The 24,644-nt window shown below is 45.8% G+C and overlaps 1 protein-coding gene across 1 annotated transcript; it reads left to right on the forward strand.

Moving 5' to 3' along the window:
- The first annotated feature begins 9,740 nt into the window (after nucleotides 1-9,740).
- On the forward strand, nucleotides 9,741-16,181 carry LOC109782454 (casein kinase 1-like protein HD16). Its single transcript, XM_020341071.4, has 17 exons — nucleotides 9,741-9,981; nucleotides 10,581-11,044; nucleotides 12,096-12,221; nucleotides 12,302-12,375; nucleotides 12,474-12,543; nucleotides 12,623-12,678; nucleotides 12,772-12,843; nucleotides 12,912-13,006; nucleotides 13,195-13,258; nucleotides 13,339-13,468; nucleotides 13,560-13,775; nucleotides 13,861-13,991; nucleotides 14,634-14,808; nucleotides 14,900-14,990; nucleotides 15,183-15,340; nucleotides 15,476-15,664; nucleotides 15,917-16,181. The coding sequence occupies exons 2-17, from the start codon at nucleotides 10,634-10,636 to the stop codon at nucleotides 15,974-15,976; spliced, it is 2,118 nt and encodes a 705-aa protein (XP_020196660.1). The 5' UTR covers nucleotides 9,741-9,981; nucleotides 10,581-10,633; the 3' UTR covers nucleotides 15,977-16,181.
- Nucleotides 16,182-24,644: the final 8,463 nt, after the last annotated feature.

Consider the following 24,644-nt stretch of genomic DNA (forward strand, 5'->3'; position numbering starts at 1 on the left):
AAGCTTGTTGTACTTATCATGCCTTTCCACTACTTACAGGACAACAACGGGAGTGGCCACCATTTTCCACCGAGGTTAGTTTCATCCCTCAGCTTGTACTGTGACGCCCCAAGACCGACGCTCCAGACGCCTTCCATGTTCTTCGTTGAGGTCGTGTGTTTTATTTTGTTGTTGTTGCATTTCATCATGTCATCATGCATATTGCATCCGCATGTTTTCATAAAACCCGTAGTCGTTCGTAGTTGCCGCTTCTCCTTGTCTCTGTGGCATGTTGTCAGACCGTTTGTCTTCCTTGATCATTCTCAGTCCAACCACACACTTGACCTCGTTCGCCTAACCCCTCTTTACACAGTGCATCGACCCCTTGCGTGCGTCCGAAACTTCCCCGAACCCGAACCGGACTTTCATTACCGTTGGGTCCGGATCATCTCCAAACATCCCAAAAATATCTTCGGTTATTTGTTCGGTCTACCTAACCTATCTATCTCGACCGTTCGATTTGAATCAGAGGGTCCATGTAACCCCTACCCTAATCCCCTGCTATATAAACACGAGGTCGAAAATAGGAGCCTTGTCCCATCCTCCCAGCCGCCGCCGCCAGTCCTCTTCCACCTCGGGATTGCCCCCGATCCAAACCCACCAATCACCCACAGCTTCCAGATCCGCCGCCACCAAGCTTCTCCTAGTCTTCCGAGGTAGCCACCCGGCGCTCAGCGCCGCCTCCCTCTTCTGCTCGAGCACGCCCGCTCGAGGAGGAGCCCTCGCTCACTCCTGGATCGATCCCCGCGCCCTAGATCCCTGCCTCGAGCACCTCCGTGAAGCCAAGCCCCGAGCGCATCGCCTCTGCACCCGCGCCGATGGCCTCCTCTACCCCGGGCTCTTCTCCCATGGCGTCATCCTCCTCATCGAGGAGATGCTCCTCGCCTCGAGCACCAGCGCTCCAAGGCCGGCCTCCTGCTGTTCGTCGTTGCCTTCCTCCTCTCCTCCCGTGCGCGCATCCACTCAACCCCGTCGCCCTCCGTCTACATCGTCGCGCCGCCCGCTGCTTCCCCCTCGACCGAACCTCGTCGGCGACCCGCAGGTGACCGGCGCCACCTCATCACCTCCCGTGCTGCTCCCTCTCTCTCTTTGACTACTCATATCTCCCTTCGTTTCATACAGGAGCCCCGCCAGTGATCTTTGAGCCGCCTCGTCCCGCGCCCAGATCAGCCCCGTCTCGTCCCCATGCCCGGTCGCTGCGCCGTTCGTCTTCGTCTAGCACCGCCCCCGCCATGGCGTCCTCTGCATCGAACGGGACAGCGACACCTGCTCGATCCCTTGCCTCGACCACGTTGACCAGTCGCCTCGCCTCGTCCCGCTTTCCACCTTGCGCGAGCCGGCCCAGCTGCTCCCCTGTGCCGCGCAAGGCCCAGCGCCCCAAGCTGGCCTCCTCTGCCAAGCCGGGCCTCAGCCCATGGTGAGGCCACACCCCAGCACCTCCCTTTTTTTCCTTCCGTTGCGCCAGCCAGTTTTGGCCCGTGACACGTTTTTCCCTGCTGGACCAATTTTGCTAAATATCCTGTGCATGCATAATTACAGAAAGTGCCCCTATTTTTAATTGTTAATAACTAATTAACCATGCATCGGTTTTAAACATATTATATATGTAAAATGCTTAGAATTTTGTCTAGTTTCACAATATGCTACTTACATGTATGTTAAAAATGTTTAACTTGCTATTTGATTAAGTTTGCATAAATAGCATGTTAAAATGATTTCATTCATAACTAAATAACCGTAACTCCATTTAAATGTTCTTTATATGTAAATGGGGTAGAAAAATGCAGAGTTTAACATGGTGCACTTTGTTTTACTAGTTAACAACTCTAAAATATGGTTTAGGGCATAACAGTACCAAATTCATAATATGCACATGGGGATTTTCCGAAAATGATGTTTGTTGTTTCCGGCCTCATTTAAACTTGACTAGATATGTAGTTTTCATATGCTTCACCCCTTGCCATGTTTAAAAACATCTAATATTGTTGGGTACATAAACGAGCGAGATTTAAATAATTGATGTGGTGTTTCATCAATATGCAACTCATTGCATATTGACCTCCACTTGATTTGTAGTGTTGTTTGTTGCACTTTGCCATGCCGTGCCTCATTAAACCGGACATGCATCATACTTGGTTGTGCATTATGCCTTGTTTATGCTTGTGTGTTTACCATGTTGTTTGCTTCTTTCCGGTTTGCTTCTCTCGTTAGCTTCGGTTTCGTTCCGGAGTTGTGAGGATTCGTTCGACTACGTCCGTTTGTCTTCTTCATGGATTCGATCTTCTTCCTTGCGGGATCTCAGGCAAGATGACCATTACCCTCGATATCACTTCTATCTTTGTTTCCTAGTTGTTCGCTCTATCACTATGTTGTGCTACCTACCACTTGTTTATCATGCCTCCCATATTGCCATGTCAAAGCCTCTAACCCACCTTCCTAGCAAACCATTGTTTGGCTATATTACCGCTTTGCTCAGCCCCTCTTATAGCGTTGTTAGTTGCATGTGAAGTTGAATTTTGTTCCATGTTGAAACATGGATATGTTGGGATATCACAAAATCTCTTATTTTAATTAATGCATCTATATACTTGGTAAAGGGTGGAAGGCTCGGCCTTATGCCTGGTGTTTTGTTCCACTCTTGCCGCCCTAGTTTCCGTCATACCGGTGTTATGTTCCTTGATTTTGCGTTCCTTACGCGGTTGGGGATTTATGGCACCCCCTTGACAGTTCGCTTTGAATAAAACTCCTCTAGCAAGGCCCAACCTTGGTTTTACCATTTGCCTACCTACCACCTATACCTTTCCCTTGGGTTCTGCAGACTCAAGGGTCATCTTTATTTTAAACCCCCCGGGCCAGTGCTCCTCTGAGTGTTGGTCCGAAACGGGCAGCCTGCGGGGCCACCTCGGGGCAACTTGAGGGCTGGTTTTACTCGTAGCTTGACCTATCCAGTGTGCCCTGAGAACGAGATACGTGTGACTCCTATCGGGATTTGTGGGCACATCGGGCGGCTTTGCTGGTCTTGTTTTACCATTGTCGAAAAGTCTTGTAACCGGGATTCCGAGCCTGATCGGGTCTTTCCGGGAGAAGGAATATCCTTCGTTGACTGTGAGAGCTTGTGATGGGCTAAGTTGGGACACCCCTGCAGGGTATAAACTTTCAAAAGCCGTGCCCGCGGTTATGTGCAGATGGGAATTTGTTAATGTCCGGTTGTAGAGAACTTGACACTTGACTTAATTAAAAAGCATCAACCGCGTGGGTAGCCGTGATGGTCTTTTTTTGGCGGAGTCCGGGAAGTGAACACGGTTTGGGTTATGTATGAACGTAAGTAGTTTCAGGATCACTTCTTGATCACTTCTAGCTTCTCGACCGTTGCATTGCTTCTCTTCTCGCTCTTATTTGCGTATGTTAGCCACCATATTTGCTTATCGCTTGTTGCAGCTCCACCTCACTACCTTATCCTACCCATAAGCTTAAATAGTCTTGATCTCGCGGGTGTGAGATTGCTGAGTCCTCGTGACTCACAGATACTTCCAAAACAGTTGCAGGTGCCGACAATATCAGTGCAGGCGATGCTACCGAACTCAAGTGGGAGTTCGATGAGGACCTTGGTCGTTACTATGTTTCTTTTCATGTTGATCAGTAGTGGAGCCCAGTTGGAACGATCGGGGATCTAGCATTTGGGGTTATCTTCTTTTCATTTGGATTTGTCCGTAGTCGGACTATGTGTGTACTCTAAATGATGTATGAATTAATTGTTCATTGTGTGAAGTGGTGATTGTAAGCCAACTCTCTTTATCCCATTCTTGTTCATTACATGGGATTGTGTGAAGATGACCCTTCTTGTAACAAAACCACAATGCGGTTATGCCTCTAAGTCATGCCTCGACACGTGAGAGATATAGCCGCATCGTGGGCGTTACATGTACTCCCCCCGTTGTTCCATAATGTAGAGCATATAGATCCAGGCCTGGACACTTGTTAGCTTCTAATATTGACTTGTTGCTTGTAGGTACATAAATCCTTGGCAAGGATCCACGCATTGACCTTTTTTGTGTATGGGGTAATGAGATATTCATGAACAAGCATCAAGTGAGGAAACTGATAAGGATTATTAGCAAAAAGATACGAATGGTGGCAAGCAAATTATTTGTTTATGCTCTATCCAACACAACAATGAGCTGTAGGATGGTAACTACAAACTCGCCTTCTCTTTTTACTGCCCATAATGAGTTGTTAGACAACAATGTATGAATCTTTTTCGTTCGCAGTGGTTCCCGAAGAAGTTCACTCAAGATTACCTCGCAAAGTAGATGATTGGTGGACACACAATGAAGGTTAAAGTATTTCATCAAGACTACAATGAGCATCGAGAAGTCCTAATAAAGACAGTGAAGGATGGACGGGCAGCCATCACAAGGGGTTGGCCTAGAGTTGTGCCCGCATTACGCATGGAGGAGGGCACAATATGGGCATTCTACTTCACCTTCTCCAGCAACCGGAATGTCTTTTGCCTGTCTCTTTACAGTCTTTAGTACAACTGTGGTTCATCATTCTTTACTTGGTGCTTCTGTAGTTCTTTAGTATATGTACCTGTGCATCGAATTATCCATTCGTGGTTGAACCTATATTTGTAATAAACATGGTTGGATATGAAATAAGTGATTGCCTACTTTCAAATTAAAAACATGTGATTTTTAAATTAGGGATTAATTAGGGATTAAGTAGGGATTAATTAGGGATTACACTGCACACGGTTTGCAAAAGCGAAACGTCTGCGATAGACGTGGAGATCAGACACATTTATAGGATCCACTACGTGTGCGATCAATCTCTACTACACACGTGATTAACAACAGCATCGCACACTGTTCTTTCTTATTAAATGTTTGCGATAGTCACCTTATCACACACGCTTCGCAATTATGGACTGTTTGTGATGTTGTGTGCACAAAAAACGTTTGGTCATAGAAGAACGCGTGTGATAGGTCGATCATCCGACGCGGGTACGACGGATGAATCGTGTGGGATGTATTCAAGCTTCGCATACAGTTTTATAGTGACAACTGTGTGCGCTCTTACATCGAATCGCACACAGTCGAGGAAAAGTAAATGTGTGTGATTGTCTACTTCTATAATCATGAACTATTTGTGATGGGTCGCATTTCGTAAATGTAGCACCACATAATACCCGACAGTGATGGCAATGCGAGAACAAACGAGTAGGGAGTACTGTATATGCATCGAGGCTCCCTATCCCCAACGGTTTCTGGGTCGTGTGGGAAGGACCCCCCTATCACAGTCACTCACCTGGTGACGGTTCCGAACGCCGTCGCGGAAAGGGGTTAAAAACCATTTGTATAGCACCTCACTGTACCAGTGAACCCACAAGTATAGGAGATCGCAACAGTTTTCGAGGGTAGAGTATTCAACCCAAATTTATTGATTCGACACAAGGGGAGCCAAAGAATATTCACGAGTATTAGCAGATGAGTTTTCAATTCAACCACACCTGAAAGAGTTAATATCTGTAGCTAAGTATTTAGTAGCAAAGTAATATGGAAGTAACGGTAACAGTGGCAAAAGTAACAGTAGCAGTTTTGTAGTGATTGTAACCGTAGTAGCAACAAAAGTAACTTAGCAAAGATCAATATGTGAAAAGCTCGTAGGCAATGGATCGGCAATGATAATTGTGTCGGATGATATTCATCATGTAGCAGTTATAACCTAGGGTGACACAGAACTAGCTCCAATTCATGAATATAATGTAGGCATGTGATCCGTATATAGTCATACGTGCTTATGGAAAAGAACTTGCATGACATCTTTTGTCCTACCCTCCCGTGGCAGCGGGGGCCTAATGGAAACTAAGGGATATCCTTTTAATAGAGAACCGGACCAAAGCATTAGCACTTAGTGAATACATGAACTCCTCAAACTATGGTAATCACCGGAAAGAATCCCAATTATTGTCACCTTGGGGTACGTGGATCATAACTCGTAATAGGTGTCTACAACTTGCAAGATAGGATCAAGAACTCACATATATTCATGAAAACATAATAGGTTCAGATCTGAAATCATGGCACTCAAGCCCTAGTGACAAGCATTAAGCATAACAAAGTCATAGCAACATCAATCTCAGAACATAGTGGATACTAGGGATCAAACCCTAACAAAGCTAACTCGATTACATGATAAATCTCATCCAACCCATCACCGTCCAGCAAGCCTACGATGGAATTACTCACGCACGGCGGTGAGCATCATGAAATTGGTGATGGAGGAAGGTTGGTGATGATGATGGCGACGAATCCCCCTCTAAGGAGCCCCGAACGGACTCCAGATCAGCCCTCCCGATGAAGAACAGGAGGCGGCAACGGCTCTATATCGTAGAACATGATGAATCCTTCCCTCTGATTTTTTTCTCCCTGAATAGGGTTATATAGAGTTGGAGTTGAGGTCGGAGGAGGTCCGGGGGCCCACAAGCCCTCTAGGCGCACCCAGGCTTGTGGCCTCTAGGTGGACCCCCTCTGGTTAATTCTTGCGCCAATATTTTTTATATATTCCAAAAATATTCTCGGTAAATTTTCAGGTCAATCCGAGAACTTTTATTTCTGCACAAAAATAACACCATAGCAATTCTGCTGAAAACAGTGTCAGTCCAGGTTAGTTCCATTCAAATCATGCAAATTAGAGTCCAAAACAAGGGCAAACGAGTTTGGAAAGGTAGATACGATGGGGACATATCAGACCCCCCCGGCTGAACATGGGGCATGGCGGCGACAAGATCATGGTCGAGGCCGATGCCTCGGTCACCAAAGACCAGGAGGATGCGTCCCTCCTGGTGGACATGGGAGGGGAATCTGGACCGTCCGGGCCCTCCCAACTAGCCGCACCGGAGCCCCCAAGGCCCTCAGAGGTGTCGATCTCGCCTTCTGACAAATGGGGAGCCGAGGTCCTGCCACCTGCTCCAAACACCAACAACCGGGCGGCGGCAGGCTGGCCCGATGCGATGGAGGAGTTGGTGAACAGCTCCGTCATGGTCGTCGAACACCGTGCCCTTATGGGTGCAGTTCTACGAAGTGTTCGGTCCGTCAACACCGGACTGAACGATGCTGTCCAAGGACTTTTAACAGGCTTTGAGGTGAGTCAAGTAATGCACTTTCCCCGTAGAACAGGTTTAGCCTTTAACTAGAATTTGTGCAGCCCTTGTGCATAACAGCCCCGAGACTCTGTGAGGATTGCAAAAAACCTTACAGAGGATAAAATATCCGTAGGGCAGTAGTTAAGGCGTGATGATTGATTCGATATTTTGCAGGCATCGTCCTTGGCGGTGGCTGGTAATTCCGCAACGCTGGACGAGATGTATCAGAAGCTGGAATGCTCTGATGCAGAGCTTGACTTTGTCCACAAGCGGCTTGATGAGGTGCAAGGTAAGCCCCTATCGAAATGCATAGTCAATACGCCGGAAAGTTATGTGCAGGATTGTATGCTGAGCCCATAGTGTTTTGGTTACTGCAGCTGCTGCCGCGAAGGTCGAGGGCCTCAAGGCCGCGCTGAGGAAGGCCGAGGTCGAGTCGGCCAAAAAGAAGGCGGCTGCAAGGCAGTGGCCGAACTCAGGACGGTGAAGACAGCCGGCGAGAAACACGAGGCTCGACTGGGCGAAGTGCAACAGGAGCTCAAGGATGCCGTCATGAAATGTGAGGACCTTGAGCAGAAACAGAAAGAGCAGTCCTCCGAGCTATCCAAGGTGGAAAAAGAGCTCAGAGAGACCAGAACAGAAGTGCGGGGTGCCCGAGAGGAGCTCCGCTAAGTGAGGCAAATCGCGGATGGTAAGACATACTTGCTGCAGAGTGTTTTTCGCGGCAACAGGTTCGCATTGCTGACGCGGGTCTGGCGCTCCGCAGGCATTTTCGCCGAGCTTCCAAGGAGTGTGGCGGATGCGACGGAGCACTTCGCCACACGGGAGGGAGATGCCGAGCAGTGGCTTTTCTGGGTGCAGTTCCAGGCACCTGAGCATCCTCCCCTCCTCAGCGACCAGATGAAACAGCTAATGGAACTGTATAGGATGGCCGGGCCGGCCATGAAGGACCTTTGTTTCCGGCTGTGGCCCACAGAGCCAATTCTGAGCAGCTACTTCGGCCTGGTCCTTGCGAAGACCATGGTTCATTGGCCTAAGATCAAGCCAATGGATATAGCCACTGGTCCCCCGCCAGCTGGAAAAGAGCATCTCCGCCCCGAACTGTACTTCCCGCATGTTATGGATGGTGTTCGGGCTATAGAGGGCCAGTGTTCCAAAGATGTAATCATTGACTGATTGTATTAAGTTGTCGACCGGACCTTTTGCTTTATAATGCAGCCCGCTTGTATGCTTTATATTATGGTGATTTTATTTTGACTCATGTGCGGCCGTTGGTTTATTTTGAAAGTTACCAGTCATTGGCTTCAGCTCCCAAGTGAATAATACGAGGAGTGTTTCGTCTCCGCACTATTACCCTTAGTCGACATCTCGGTGCCCGAAGGTGGTAGTGCGTGAGAGAGACTAGGCAGTCGGACTATGCGACTTTATTGCTTTCACTTAACCATAGGAGCTTAACTGCGGGAGCTAATGACTAGCCCCCAATGCTTTGTGATGTAGGAAGCTGAGGCATGCTTTTGCAATCACGTGGTTTGTGTTAGGAAGAACCCTACGTATGACACGGAGAAACCGCCAACGATTTTTGAGTTTAACACTTGTCATCGGATCGCCCACCAGTTCGCGCTTATTATGACGGTCAGTTTTTGGCTTTTTCCTCTGAGGTGCTTAATTGGGCTAGCCAGAAGTACAATCGCAGGGGTTCTACCTTTACCTTCTTAGACGAACGTGCGGAACATAAGAAGGTAAACACAGGAGCCGGGCAACCCAACTATTGACCCAAGACATAATTCGGAACTGATGCATATAGTGCAATATCCGAGACGCCGAACACACATCGGGAAGTGGTGTCGGACTTAGTACGCGGAGCCGATGAGCAGATCAAGCCCTTGGTCAATTAACCGATTTTTATTTGTTACACAATGTATGCGTGCCAAGCTTGTTCAAAGAGCGGAAAAAAGAAAAAACAAGGGCTAGACAATACAGATGCTCGGACACCGTGAAAGGTGTTTTTATTTTCCATAAGCTCGGTGCGTCTATCTGTACAATTCGAATTGCGGAGGCGTTTATTATAAGTAAGAAAACAGAATTTTACAAAAGAAAGGTTTACGCAGGGCCTTGATGCGCGGGTCGAAGCCTCAACTGTACATTGCTGCACGTCTGCGTCTTTGCTTCTGCGAGGTAAGGGCGGGGAGGGGGGTGGACGTCCGTGTAGAAAAACGCATGCCAGCAAGGGGGCCTTTAATAGGAACCTTGAGAAGTAGCCGTGCCGTCACACCTTTATGCTGGGCAAGTCCGGAGTCGTACCCGTTGCCGTCCGAGTACGTGATGATACCGTGGTTCGGTTAAGCTGAAGACATGATGCAGTTGTTTAATATAGTCCCCACGGCTACCCACAGTATCTAGATCGCGAAGTTGGGCTGATGAGGCACTTTGAGCGCGACTGTGTTGGGCGTGCCATGGGCCGCGTGTCCCTATCTGCGACGAACGTAGGCAGATTTTCATGACAAGGACCGGGCTCGAGCTCGTTTAGTTGTATCTTTGGTCTTTACGGCGGGCTGATACCTAGGCCATACACCACCACCCTGCATGACGCATGACGAGGTGGCTCACACGGCGAGATTCGCCCCGCGCCGCGACCCAAACCGAACCCCCCACACATGAACGCCACCAGCACGAGACGATACAGACGAGACCAGCAGCTCCATCTCCACAATTCGTGTGCCTTCCCCTACCACTACGCGGCTCCCGAGGAGACGAATCGGGCCTCCTCCATCTCCCCTTCCGATCGCCGCCGCTACGTCGATGTGAGCATACCCGCACCCCGATCTCTGGCTTCCTCTCCCTGTTTCTGCACCTATTTTTCATTTATATTTTTGAAAAAAGAATCGGTCCAAAGATGGCGCCTGGGTGTGTTCCTCTGCGATCGGGAGGTGTGGGAGCGTTCCATTTGGGGAAAATCGCGCTCTGACGGGTTGCCTGTGGTCCGATTTGGCCGCCGCCAGCTGATCGGGCACCGGAAGGAATGGTGTCAGTTGTGTGTGTGCGCGCGCGTGAGCGACGGATTTGGGCGACAGAACGGGCTGTTAGTGGAGTTGGGATTTGGGTGGGTTGTACGCTTGCCGATTGGGTGCCGGATTGCTGGTGATCTACTGCTAAAGACGGAATTTTTATCTCCAGTGGAAATCTCCTTTTGGGGGGGGGGGGGGGGGTTGGGTTTCGTGCAAGGCTGCGGTGAAGAAGTATGCTGTGGTTACCACCGGTGGCGACTTTTGCCACGTTGGGCGGTTGTGGGCACATTAGTGTATGAAACACTTGCTCCAGATTTCCATTTGTGTCTGCAAAAATAGTTCTATTTAGTTATGTATGTTGATCAACAATTTCAACTATGTTTATGCTTGTGCAGATTGGAAGGGGCTCTGACAGCTCGAACACCGACTTAAGTTGCATGGGGAGAGGATGCCATTACTGCGCAGCAGTACTCGCCAAGCACGTCTGAGGTTCAGGAAGCTTGACGATCAACAAGCAGAGCCGGCTGTGAAACCGGTGCCACCTGCTCCACAGAGAGCAGGGAAGCACGTTCATATACCTGCTGCCAGGGGCAGAAAGGGTGCTCCTTGGAGAAGAGTGGTGCCGGCACCAAGGCGTGCAAGAAAGGGGGCGGAAGTTGTTGACTTGGATGCTAACCTGGGTTCTGAACACCTCCCTAAAGCTGTTGCCATACATGCAGTTGTTTGTGAATCCAAGGACCCTGCTTTGAACAAGGTTGCTCAGGGTGTCGGCAATAAAGGTTTGAGAATGGATGGTGAAAGTGCTGAGAAGCTTGTCGGCGCTGAAGACGATTCAACAATAGCACCAATCCCGGAGAGGGTACTTCTTTTCCATATTTTTTTTACCATGAACCGCCATTTTGTGACCTGACATAGTTTTCAATTGACTTTATAGTTCAATAATTTTAATGCAATGGTTTACGCCTTACTCATGTTCTCTAGGATGTTCATTCTGTTTTAGATTGATCACATAGGACACAAGCAAAAGGACCTTCATCTTTTGTTAATGTTGCAAAACTAAACATAGGATATTATGCTGTATGTTCGGAGCGCAAAACAGAAAAAAAAAATACTCCATCCAGTCCAAAATAAGACTGCGCCACTTATTATGGATCCTTGGGAGTACTTCGCTTTGTCCCTCTGTCCTACATAGATTACATCCATTGTTTCATGCCTTATTTGATGCCATCACATTAGGGACTCATCCATCAATTCAGGGGTAGACATTGCTACGGTTAAATAGTTTACCTAAACTGTCAAATATTTCTGTTGTAGATCTAGAAAAAGCTTACCAGTTAGTTAATATGGCCTACGTAATTCGAATATAGTTTCACATGGCGCGGAAGCAAACGAACTGCAGAATTACCCTCTTGCATCCGGAATCCATATCTCTATGCATATAATGACATGCTACAGCTAAATCCATTTCCTTGTTGCACAACTTTGCATCAATGGAAATTCTGCCCTAGATGATGCTATGAGGGACCTGCAATATCTTATTTGTCATAGTTGCCAGTCGTGCTACTTGGCAGCATCCCACTTGACAGGTCCGTTATCTTGATCCAATCCAATACACAAAACAACGAATTATCATGGAAAAACATGCTACTTCTTTAAGTCCTTGTTGTTCGAATATAGTTGCACATGGCCCAGAAGTAGATGAACTGCAGAATTGCCTTCTTACATTGCAATGTAGGTCTCTGTGTAATGACAGGCTACAGCTAGGTCCATTGCCTTGTTGCACAATTTCGCATCACTGAAAATTCTGCTCTAGATGATGCTACGAGGGACATGCAATGTCTTATTTGTCGCTTTGTCGGAGTTGTCAGTTCTGCTACTTGGAAGCTCCTAATACCATGTCATTTCTGCAGGTTCACGTAGGTAATTCTCCTGTGTATATAACTGACAGGAAACTAGGTAAAGGTGGCTTTGGTCAAGTGTATGTTGGTAGAAGGGTATCTGGTGGGACTGCTCGCACTGGTCCTGATGCATATGAGGTTTGTTTGCTCTAAAAATGTTTATGCAAAAAGGCAGCTTTTTGTCACATTAATCAAAACTACGGATAATAATTATGTAGGTTGCATTGAAGTTTGAGCACCGGAGTAGTAAAGGGTGCAATTTTGCCCCCCCATATGAGTGGCAAGTTTATCAGTACGTGCTTTGGACAGTCAACTCCTTTTTGTAGTTATGCTATTCTCTTCGTCTCTTGAACTTTCTGATCAGTGAGCATTGGGTTTTTCTGTAACAAGGACTCTCAGCGGCTGCTATGGTGTACCGGCAGTCCACTATAAGGGCCGGCAGGGCGACTACTTTATCCTTGTGAGTTTATTTAAGTTAATCATCTAGACTGGTAGGCTGTATTTTCTTTTAAAATTGATCATATTGAAAAAATAACTAGGTAATGGATATCCTTGGTCCCAGTCTTTGGGATGTATGGAATTCGCTGGGACAAGCGTGAGCATCCTCTTGTTCCTTTTGACATTCTATACTTTATTGAAAACAAAGTTCTTCTGTAATCTGTACTAAAAGATTTAACATTTCCAACAGGATGTCTCCACATATGGCTGCTTGCATTGCTGTAGAAGCCATATCAATTCTTGAGAAGTTTCATTCCAAAGGGTAGCTTAAAGTTATCTTCAACCAATGCATCGCTGTTCATTCTTGTTAACACATCCTATTTTTGTTAGGTTTGTTCATGGTGATGTGAAACCAGAGAACTTTCTGCTTGGTCTGCCTGGATCACCTGAGGAGAAGAAGCTTTTCCTTATTGATCTTGGTTTAGGTATTCTATTAATCAATAAATTCTTATACAACAACAACAACAACAAAGCCTTTAGTCCGAAACAAGTTGGGGTAGGCTAGAGGTGACATAACTCAGGGTCTTAGTCTTCTACTTTTCTTTAAACCAGATTAGTGTATTTTTCTTTGATTACTGATTTGTGTTGATATGGTGATGTCTAAACTGTGCAGCATCAAGGTGGAGAGATTCGTCAGGTCAACATGTTGATTATGATCAAAGGCCTGATATCTTCAGGTTGGTTATTTTCCCTATGCGTACTGGTTTTTTCGCCTATGGTACTTCTTTACTTACCCTTTTTTCTTCGTTTTTACTAGGGGCACAATTAGATATGCAAGTGCTCATGCTCATCTAGGTCGTACAGGTAGTAGGAGGGATGATTTAGAGTCATTGGCATACACCCTTATATTTTTAATAAAAGGAAGATTGCCTTGGCAAGGCTACCAGGTAGATTTAATTAGACCTATTGCGTTAACTTCACTATATTTTCCAGGTCTTCACTTAGGTCTGTTCCAATGTTACTTTCTTGACATCACAGGGAGATACCAAGAGTTTCCTTGTTTGCAAGAAAAAAATGGCTACCTCTCCGGATATGTTATGCAGTTTCTGCCCACCTCCGTTCAAACAGTTTCTTGAGTCTGTCACAAATATGAAATTTGATGAAGAGCCAAATTACGCCAAACTTATTTCTCTCTTTGAAAGTTTGATTGAATCACCTGCGTCAAGGCCCATCAGAATTGATGGGGCCCTTAAGGTCTGTGTTGCTGTACTTTCACTGTCATGTATTGATTAGCTTGCTTCTTCTGTGTCTTGTTATGAACCTTTTCCCCAAATTCTAGGTGGGGCAAAAACGTGGAAGGCTACTTGTAAATCATGAAGAAGATGATCAGCCTAAGAAGAAAGTTAGATTAGGGAGCCCAGCATCACAGTGGATTTCAGTTTACAATGCCAGGCGCCCTATGAAGCAGCGGTAATTACACTAATTGATGTTTGAAATAAAGTAGATGATACGAATATGATTAATTGACATCATTGGACTTCTGATACCTGTTTTTAAGTGGTAATTCCAAAATTCGTTGCCTTATCCGTGGAGTTAATACAGTCTAGCACGAAGCTCCACGCAAAGGTCCAACGGCTAAGCAGTCTACTGATTCTTGGTTGAGTCTCAGTCGACTGAAGTTTAGCAAACCCATTAATTGTCGTATTACTGCTTCCCATGTTTTTTATGTTCAGTTTAGGCAAGATATTCTTGTTACACCTATTACCCGAGTTTAAACCATCTGTCTGTAGTTAACATGCAACAGCAGGCAAAGTAACCATCTAAGAATTCAAATATCTGTGGCCATGGCCTCCAAGTAACTAGTTTGCACAATTCCTTATATACTGGTAGAGGTATTAACTGTGCTTGTAGTTTCTAGTGATTAAGGCTTTCAGTTTGCGCTTCTTCATGTACACATATTTCTTTGCGTAGTATCCATGCCTTTACTTTTTGAAATATCTCATTGCCAGTCCCTTTGTTTAATACATTGGTTATAAAGTAAATATAATCTGCAATAGTTTGGCAATGTATTGATGGAAATTAAAGCCAATATATGTTGATTTTCTTTGTTAGGTATCATTACAATGTGGCTGACAACAGGCTTCAACAGCATATAGAAAAGGGTAATGAGGATGGTCTATACATCAGTTGTGTGGCTTCTTCAGCAAACCTTTGGGCTCTCATTATGGATGCAGGAACTGGTTTCGGTTCTCAGGTTCATGAACTCTCACCTGTTTTTCTACATAAGGTATGGTAGTCTCATAAAGCATGATTATTATTGATTAGTGCTGTTGATAAATTACCGAGTGAGGATTCCTAATTCTGTTTCCAATACACAGGACTGGATAATGGATCAGTGGGAGAAAAGTTTCTACATAACAGCAATAGCTGGAGCATTGAACGGAAGTTCATTGGTTGTAATGTCTAAAGGTCTGTGGCTCACGATTTTATATCGATCGGGTTTGCCACTTAAATTTGTATTTTGTGGCCATATTTTTGTTGACGACAAAGAAAAAACCAAATGTTTTGTTTGTACGTATTTAGCTTGGTACTTCCCATAAATGTCATTGTTCACAGGGTTATTCATAATATGATATAATTTGTTCTGTGTCATATTTGCAGGAACTCCTTACACTCAACAATCATACAAGGTTAGCGAATCATTCCCCTTCAAGTGGATCAATAAAAAGTGGAAAGAAGGTTTTCATGTAACATCTATGGCCACAGCTGGAAATCGCTGGGGAGTAGTCATGTCAAGGAACTCTGGCTATTCTGGACAGGTCAGAATACTTGATTAGCATTGTTAGCCATATGAAATTGTCCATTCGATTAATGTGCCAGTATAGATTTCTGTAGATTTTCCAGTGACTATAGCATGGCTAGTTTACGAGGCTAAGTTCTTTATGCAATTTCAGATTGTTGAGTTGGATTTCCTGTATCCAAGTGAAGGCATCCATTGGCGATGGGAGCATGGTTACAGAATAACTTCTTCAGCAGCTACCGGTGATCAAGCCGCTTTTATCTTGAGCAAGCCAAAACGGAAACCAGTAGACGAGACACAAGAAACTCTACGGACCTCAGCCTTTCCCAGCAACCATGTAAAGGTACCTTCGCACCTCATACAATAGTGTTACTCTTGTCATAAAATAACAGGGATTCTTCATATACTCTAGTATTACATACCACTCCCTCCATCCCATAATATCAGAGCATTTTTGACACTCCGTCAAAAACGGTCTGATATTATGGGACGGAGGGAGCAGTAGATTACATGGCGGTATGGTGCTTGTCTCCGGAATTCAGTACCTTAGCTTCTTCTGTTGCTGTGCCAAGCTAACCTTGGAAACTACTTGCAGGATAAATGGGCCAAGAATCTGTACATTGCTTCAATCTGCTACGGGAGAACTGTCAGTTGACCAACGTAACTTGAAGCCCAAGGGAGGGACGTTTAGTACTTTGGCAAATGAGCATCAGTTGATGTGAGATACAAGAGAATTGCCATGATAGGATTCAAAAGCAGAAGTTGATGTGATGGTTAATTCAACCTAATTGTAAAACCGAATGCATGTTGTGGACCTTCTCCATAAGAAGCTAACATAATCCACACGAAATTTGCATTTATAGTTTGGTTAGTCACCTTTGCGCTGTTGGGCAGTCATAATCTTAAAGTATAGGCAAAGTAATCTCATCTTCTATACTATCTAAATAGATAAACCCTAACTAACCTATTTCTCAAGCATGCTGCCTTTGGGAAATCCCCCACCCCAACATGCACCCATGCATAGGGATTTTCCTATGAGGGCTAGGGTGTCTAGTTGATTGATCTTTTGGATGAGTAGGACCCTATGATGTAGGGTGGAATCCTAGTTCATTATCTTTTCAAATTTAAAGGGCGAAAAGGGGAAGAACACAAAGAGGAAATCACTCAAACAAACCCAAATCACATATCTACTAGAATAGCACACATGAGATTCACAAGTATACCATGAACAATCAAGGGAAAATAGCACAAAGGCAAAGGTTCTTCTCAAATCCAAAGTACATGAGGTCTATGATCTAGGTAGATCCTTCTCCCTTGGGTGGTCTTGATGATCCTATGATGGAATCCTTCTCCCTTAGGAGGTCTTGATTCCTCAAGGAGGAGGTACAAGGAGCAAAGATCTCTCAAATGATCTCATCTGCTAACCCTAACAAATGGTATAGGTACGAAATATATAGATGGCTGGAGGCGAGGGACGAAATGGAGGGGCAAAAGAGACAAATCTCAGCCAGCTCGCAGGAGAGCCCGTGCGCACGGGTTAAGTGGACCCTGTGGGCACGGTACACGCCCGTGCGCACGCGGTGCCCAACAACTACAGCGGAGGGGCCCATGCGCATGGGGTCCTCGAGGCCGGTGCGCACGGGGTCCAAAAGAGGTCATGCGCACGGGGTCGCCTGGGCACGTCTTCTTCTTGCTGCTGGTCTCCGTCTTCCGTACAGTCTTCTCGTCCTTGTTGGACTTGGCGAGGTTCCTTAGGGTGGGGGTCGTCCTCATACCTAATGATACACAATGTTCTATGGTGAGGTAGTAACCAAGCCCCATCCATATTCATGTCAAGCTCGAAGAGGAGTGAGTTCACCTCGCTTTCGATGGCACGTGTGCGACCTCTTGTCATGGGTCCACTTGGTGCTTGATGAGTCGGTGTGGTGTCCATGGGGATGACCGAAGGATGCTCGCATCATCCCCCGCCCTTGGGAAAGTTTCTCCGTCGGATTGATAACCTCATCACATGGAAGGGAGATAGGTCCTTGACGTTGAAGATGTCGCTCACGTTGTACTTGTCGCGTGGGATGTCAATCTTGTAGGCATAGTCGTTATAGCGTGCTAACACCTTGAATGGTCCATCAGCGTGAGGTAGAAGCTTTGACTTGTGCTCGGTGGGGAAACGGTCTTTGCAAAGGTGTAGCCACACAAGATCTCGGAGGTTGAACACCATGGGGTGCTTGTTGGTGTTGAGCTTGGTGGCGAGGCTTTGCACTTGGTGTTCAATTGTGTGCCTTGTATCTTCATGCATCTTCTTGAGATAACTTACTCTTGCGCTCGCTTCCAAGTTCGATCGCTCTTGTAGTGGTAGCAAGAGGATGTCCAATGGTGACAATGGGTTGAAGCCATAGACCACCTCGAAGGGGGACTCACCGGTTGTAGAATGCCGTTCTCGATTATAGGCGTACTCGGCTATGGTCAAGCATTCTTCCCACTCCTTGATGTTTTTCTTGATCGACACGCAGAGGAGTGTAGATAGTGTCCGGTTGGTGACCTCCGTTTGGCCGTCGGTTTGTGGGTGATAGGCCGAAGAGAAGAGTACCTTGATTCCGAGCTTGGTGCATAGTGTCTTCCAAAAGTAGCTTAGGAACTTGACGTCGTGGTCCGATACAATCGTCTTGGGCACTCCATGTAGACGCAAGATTTTCCTAGAAAAGAGATTTGCAACATGTGAAGCATCATCTATCTTGTTACATGGAATAAAATGTGCCATCTTAGAGAAACGGTTGACAACCACAAATACATAATCTTTGCCGTTTTTGAGTTCTAGGCAAACCAAGCACAAAATCCATACTAATTTCTTCCCATGGTTGGTACGGGATAGGAAGTGGCATATGTAGACCATGAGAATGAGCTTGTGACTTAGCTTTGCAGCATGTGGAGCACCGGTTGGTGTAGCGTGCGACATCACGAAACATTTTTGGCTAATAGTACTTGGTGGAGAGCATGGCAAAGGTCTTGTCGCGGCCGAAGTGTCCCATAAGTCTTCCACCATGAGCCTCTTGCAAAAGCAACAAGCGAAGAGAAGACTCGGGTACAGAAAGTTTGTTAGCACGCATAAGATAGCCATCCTTGAGATAATATCGCTCCTGACCGAAGTGCTAGGGCGTGGAGCTACGGATCACAAACGAGCTTACCGAAGTGCTAGGGAGCATCAACAGGGCACTGCGAGCTCGGCAGACATGTATACGAGGCTAGGGGAGCTCAGCATCGACCAGTTCGCCGTTCATGGCAGACTGTAGAAGATTATGCAACAAACGATGTATTGATCGGGTGCACTATGCATGAATATATAAGTACATAGGGGAGCCACGTCCTCAACTATACATGGAAGGAGGAGGGCTTGTTGTATAAGAAATACACATGCAATATCTACATCTCAACACCCTCCCGTAGTCGAAGCGGCACCATGGTCGACGGAAAGACTGGATCGGAACTCCTCGAAGGACACAGTAGACAAGCCCTTGGTCATGATGTCAGCAAACAGTTGGGAGGTAAGGACATGTAGCACGCGTACATGACCAAGAGCTACCTACTCCCGAACGAAATGGATATCAATCTCAATGTGCTTGGTGAGTCGATGATGAACCGGGTTGGCGGAGAGGTAGACCGCGGAGACGTTGTCACAGTAGACAATCGTGGCCTTGTCAGCCGGAGACAAGAGCTCATGTAGAAGCCGACGAAGCCAGGAACACTCGGCGACGACGTTGGCGACGGCGCGGTACTCCCCTTCAGTGCTGGACCGGGAGACAACGGGCTACCGCTTGGACGACCAGGAGATGAGTGATGGTCCAAGATAGACGCAATAGCCGGAGGTCGAGCGGTGCGTGTCAGGGCAGCTGGCCCAGTCAGCGTCAGAGTAGGCAATCAAGTCCAAAGAGGTCGAAGCCTGAAGTGACAACCCGAGATCCAAGGTGCCTCAGATATAGCGAAGAATGCGCTTGACCGCGGTCCAGTGAGCATCACGAGGAGCATGCATATGGAGGCACACCTGCCGCACGGCGTACTGAAGCTCCGGACGAGTAAGAGTGAGGTACTGAAGAGCACCAACAATCGACTGGTAGAACGAAGCATCTGAAGCTAGAGAACCATCAGTGGCAGAGAGCTTGGCCTTCGTGTCGACAGGCGTGGCAGCTGGTTTGCAGTTAAGCATTCCGGCACGATCCAGAAGCTCATGAGCATACTTCCGCTGATGAAGAAAGAAGCCATCGGCTCGGCGAATAACCTCGATCCCGAGGAAATAGTGCAGAGGACCTAAGTTCTTAATGGCGAAGTCAGCACGAAGACGGTCAGTGAGCTGTCGAAGAAGAGCAGTTGAGCATGCTGTCAAGATGACATCGTCGACATAGAGCAGCAGGAAAGCAGTGGCATCGCCCTGGTTGTAGACAAACAGTGAAGCATCGGAGTGAGTGGAGCGGAAACCAAGCTGATGAAGAAACGCTGCGATGCACTGGTACCGAGCGCGAGGAGCCTGCTTAAGCCCATATAAGGACCGGGAGAGCAAGCACTAGTACAGCGAGCTCCTAAACAAACGGTTTTAACCCCTTTCCGCGACGGCATTTGGAACCGTCGTCAAGTGAGTGTGGGTGATAGGGGGGTCCTTCCCACATGACCCAGAAAACCGTCGGGGATATACCCTCCTGGCACACACGTTCGGCAAAATGAGGTCGTGTGCGACCGGCGAGCGCTCAAATACAGAAATACGTATAGTAGAGCTAAAAAAAATACAATTATACGGCAAAATTGTTTCCAGTCACAAGTACATCCCACACATTCAGTCCCCGCTAAACGTTTCCGTTCGTATGTACATCCCACACAGTCGCTGCAAGGAAAACTTTCCGTTCACAGGTACATCACACACAATTTTTCCCGTTAAATCGTTTGCGTTATTAAATATATCACACACGGTCCATGGAAGAAACTGTGTGGCAAAGGCTTTCCATCACACATAGTTTTTATGTGGTAAACATTTGCGCAAGGTGGCCTAACGCAAACATTTTTCAAGAGAAAGTCGTATGTGATTGTTCATTGATCCAATAGGGTTTATTCCTAGAAACTGTGTGCGTTGGCTGAGGTCATCGCCCACGGTATTTTTTCAACAACCGTTTGCAATAGCAAAACTCAATTAGCAGGCTAATTCACCATCAGCAGGCTAATTATCTGATTATTCATAAACCATTTATTAATCTAATTGACATTTCATATTAAGCACACAATATATTTCATTTTCATAATTGAAATACATCAGAGTACAACATCATATAACTTCAGCAGTCAGCTACCCCATTACACAACTACACCAGGACCAAGTTTCACTCAGCTAACCTTTCGAAATTAGCATCATAGACGGTACATAGACAAATGTATCTCATCTGGAAAACTGCTGAAGCAGAAGGAGAATATTGAGCCTTCATTGATGTTGATACGTCTCCAATGTATCTATAATTTTTTATTGTTCCATGCTATTATATTATCTGTTTTGGATGTTTAATGGGCTTTAATATGCTCTTTTATATTGTTTTTGGGACTAACCTATTAACCAAAGGCCCAGTGCAAATTGCTGTTTTTTTGCCTATTTCAGTGTTCTGCAGAAAATGAATATCAGACGGAGTCCAAACGGAACGAAACCTTCGCGAGGATCTTTCTTGGAACAAACGCAATCCAGGAGACTTGGAGTGGAAGTCAAGGAAGCAGCGAGGAAGCCACGAGGCAGGAGGGCGCACCCAGGGGGGTAGGCGCCCCCCACCCTCGTGGGCCCCTCGCAGCTCCACCGACCTACTTCTTTCGCCTATATATACTCTTGTACCCTGAAAACATCCAGGGGAGCCACGAAACCACTTTTCCACCACCGCAGCCTTCTGTACCCGTGACATCCCATCTTGGGGCCTTTTCCGGCGCTCCACCGGAGGGGGATTCGATCACGGAGGGCTTCTACATCAACACAGTAGCCTCTCCGATGATGTGTGAGTAGTTTACCACAGACCTTCGGGTCCATTGTTATTAGCTAGATGGCTTCTTCTCTCTGTTTGGATCTCAATACAAAGTTCTCCTCGATCTTCTTGGAGTTCTATTTGATGTAATACTTTTTGTGGTGTGTTTGCCGAGATCCGATGAATTGTGGGTTTATGATCAAGATTATCTACGAATAATATTTGATTCTTCTCTGAATTCTTATATGCATGATTTAATATCTTTGCAAGTCTCTTCGAATTATCGGTTTAGTTTGGCCTACTAGATTGATCTTTCTTGCAATGGGAGAAATGCTTAGCTTTGGGTTCAATCTTGCGGTGCTAGATCCCAGTGACAGAAAGGGAAACGACACGTATTGTATTGTTGCCATCGAGGATAAAAAGATGGGGTTTATATCATATTTCTTGAGTTTATCCCTCTACATCATGTCATCTTGCCTAATGCATTACTCCGTTCTTATGAACTTAATACTCTAGATGCATGCTGGATAGCGGTTGATGTGTGGAGTAATAGTAGTAGATGCAGAATCGTTTCGGTCTACTTGACACGGACGTGATGCCTATGTTCATGATCATGCCTAGATATTATGCGCTTTTCTATCAATTGCTCGGCAGTAATTTGTTCACCCACCGTAATATATGCTATCTTGAGAGAAGCCACTAGTGAAACCTATGGCCCCCGGGTCTACTTTACATCATATAAGTTTCCGATCTATAATTCTCGTTTACTATCTATTTATTTTGCAATCTTTACTTTCCAATCTATACAACAAAAATACCAAAAATATTTATCTTATTATCTTTATCAGATCTCACTTTTGCAAGTGGCCGTGAAGGGATTGACAACCCCTTTATCGCGTTGGTTGCAAGGTTCTTGATTGTTTGTGCATGTACTAGGCGACTTGCGTGTAGTCTCCTACTGGATTGATACCTTGGTTCTCAAAAACTGAGGGAAATACTTACGCTACTTTGCTGCATCACCCTTTCCTCTTCAAGGGAAAACCAACGCATGCTCAAGAGGTAGCAGATGTTGAAGGTCTTTGTAACTTCAGGCCAGTGCCTGTGGATGATTGACCGTCCATCCTTCGTCCTCTTCAGGAACACTTCAATATTGAACCGTGGGTGTTGTATGAATACCTTCCTCGCCTCCTGACCATACAGGTGGTTTGAGAGGTAATCATCAGTGAACTGCTTTGGAAAGGCCTGAAAACAAGGATGTGCATAAATATCTTCTCTATATTGGAAATGGGGCAAAGGAATAAAAAAGTCAAGGTATAATAGTTAGTACCATCCTGTAGTGAACTGATGTCTTCTTCATTGTGCAGACAAAGATCTTGTTGTTTTTTGTCGCTAATTTCTTTATCCTAACAATCTTTCTGAGTTTCTTGACTTGACTGATATTCATGGACAACTCATTTCCCCATATGCAAAAAGGGTCGAACAGTGGGTCCCTCTGACAGTAGGGCCTACATGTGCAAGAACAAATTGTTAAAAACCTAAATATTAGAATGGTTCCTGCAATTGCACAATAATGTGTTATTAGACAACGGACCATGCACGTGCTAACCTCGATTGTAAACCTCAGTGCTTCCCATTGTTTCCCTGCAACACATATAAGGTAGTTAGTCATCAGGTTAAGTAAGGGTTCGCATGCTATCAGTAAAATATGTTGATGAAAAATAATCACATTGCAGATTCATCAGATTAATTCAAGCCACACGGAAAACCCATTTATCCAAACCAAGCATGATTAAGAACTAGGAAATATAGCACTTGTATATGTTTCTCATGTATTAAGTGCAGCTAAATTCGATTTATTCCTCACATGCACAACAATACAAAATTCTACCCACGACAATTGGACATCGCATTGCAGAATTGAACCAAGCAGTTAACTAAACACCACAGCAAATGGACCAAACATTAACTGAGCACCACATTGCACAATATAACACACTCCTAATAGAAGATCAGACAGTTAACCAAACAGTTAACTACAGCCAATTGAGCAATTGTATTTGTTTCTCATGTATTTACTACAGCCAAATTCAATTTATTCCTCACATGGTATACAATAACAGAATGCACCCACAACTATTGAACATCACATTGCAGAATTGAACCAAATAGTTAACTAAACACCACAACAGAAATGAACCAAATGTTAACTGAGCACCACATTGCACAATTTATAACCAAACCAAGCATGCTTGACAACTTGGAAATATAGCAATTGTATTTGTTTCTCATGTATTTTGTAAAGATAAATTCGATTTATTTCTCACATGGAAGACAATACAAAATTGCAGCCTGAAGAATTGAACATCACATTTGCAGAATTGAACCAAGCAGTTAACTGAAGACGGCAACTAATTAACAAATAGTTAATAAGTGAGCACCACACTGCACGACATATAGAACATATACACTAGAGCAACAGATTACATGGTAAAATTAGATAGCTCAATTCACTAGAATTTGTGAAGGAAAGGCAGGAGCAGCACACGCAACGGGTAAACCGAGCATGCTTAACCGGCATAGCTAGCAAATGGCAAGGTGCTCATTCAAGATCTGGGGGTCGGCACGAATGGCAGCCATCGCGACCTCATCCGCGCGTGCGGCCGCGATTTGCTTCTTCGCTGCCAAATGCTCCTTGAGGTCCTGGCTATACTGCGTGCACCATGGCTTAGGCCAGCGCTTATTTGGTGGAGGGGTCGGTGATTTGGGTGGAAGGTGTCGTGCTCGCGCCGGCGGTTGGGGCATGTGGGATGTGGAAGGAGGAGGAGGATGGGGGTCGGGTGTGGATTACCTGCCTGGATAGGCGAGGCCGAGGAGCGTGAAGGAGGGTCGCCGGCGAGGCGGCGGCGGCGCTGCAAGCAAGGAGTGAAGGTTTCAACTTGGAAAGGAAGGAGGAAAGAGGGGAAATGTGGCTTTTGGTAAGGGGGAGGGGGCGGGGAGGTAGATATTTCTGCGGAAGCCGAAAATTTGGAATCGCTTCAGCGAAAAAACTGGCGCGCAAAGTGTCATCAGACACGGTCCCTTATTCAGAACCGTGTACGATATGTGAACATCACAAACGATTCAGTTAGCTTAACCCGTGTGTGTTGAGTTTGAACGTAAAAAATTTTGGTTCGAATTTCCCTGGTTACAGTGGTCATCCACGTCATTGCATAATTTGGGTACACAAAGGAGACTAACTTCTTAATCGAGCATGTTCAGCAATTAAACAGAGCTAATTGACCTAAATATTACTCTAAAAAATTAAAGACCGGCGCTCTTAATTAAACAAAACAAAGAGTACTACTACCGCTG

This window comes from Aegilops tauschii, chromosome 2 (genome assembly GCF_002575655.3).
Source record: "Aegilops tauschii subsp. strangulata cultivar AL8/78 chromosome 2, Aet v6.0, whole genome shotgun sequence".
In the NCBI taxonomy this organism is placed as follows: domain Eukaryota; kingdom Viridiplantae; phylum Streptophyta; class Magnoliopsida; order Poales; family Poaceae; genus Aegilops; species Aegilops tauschii.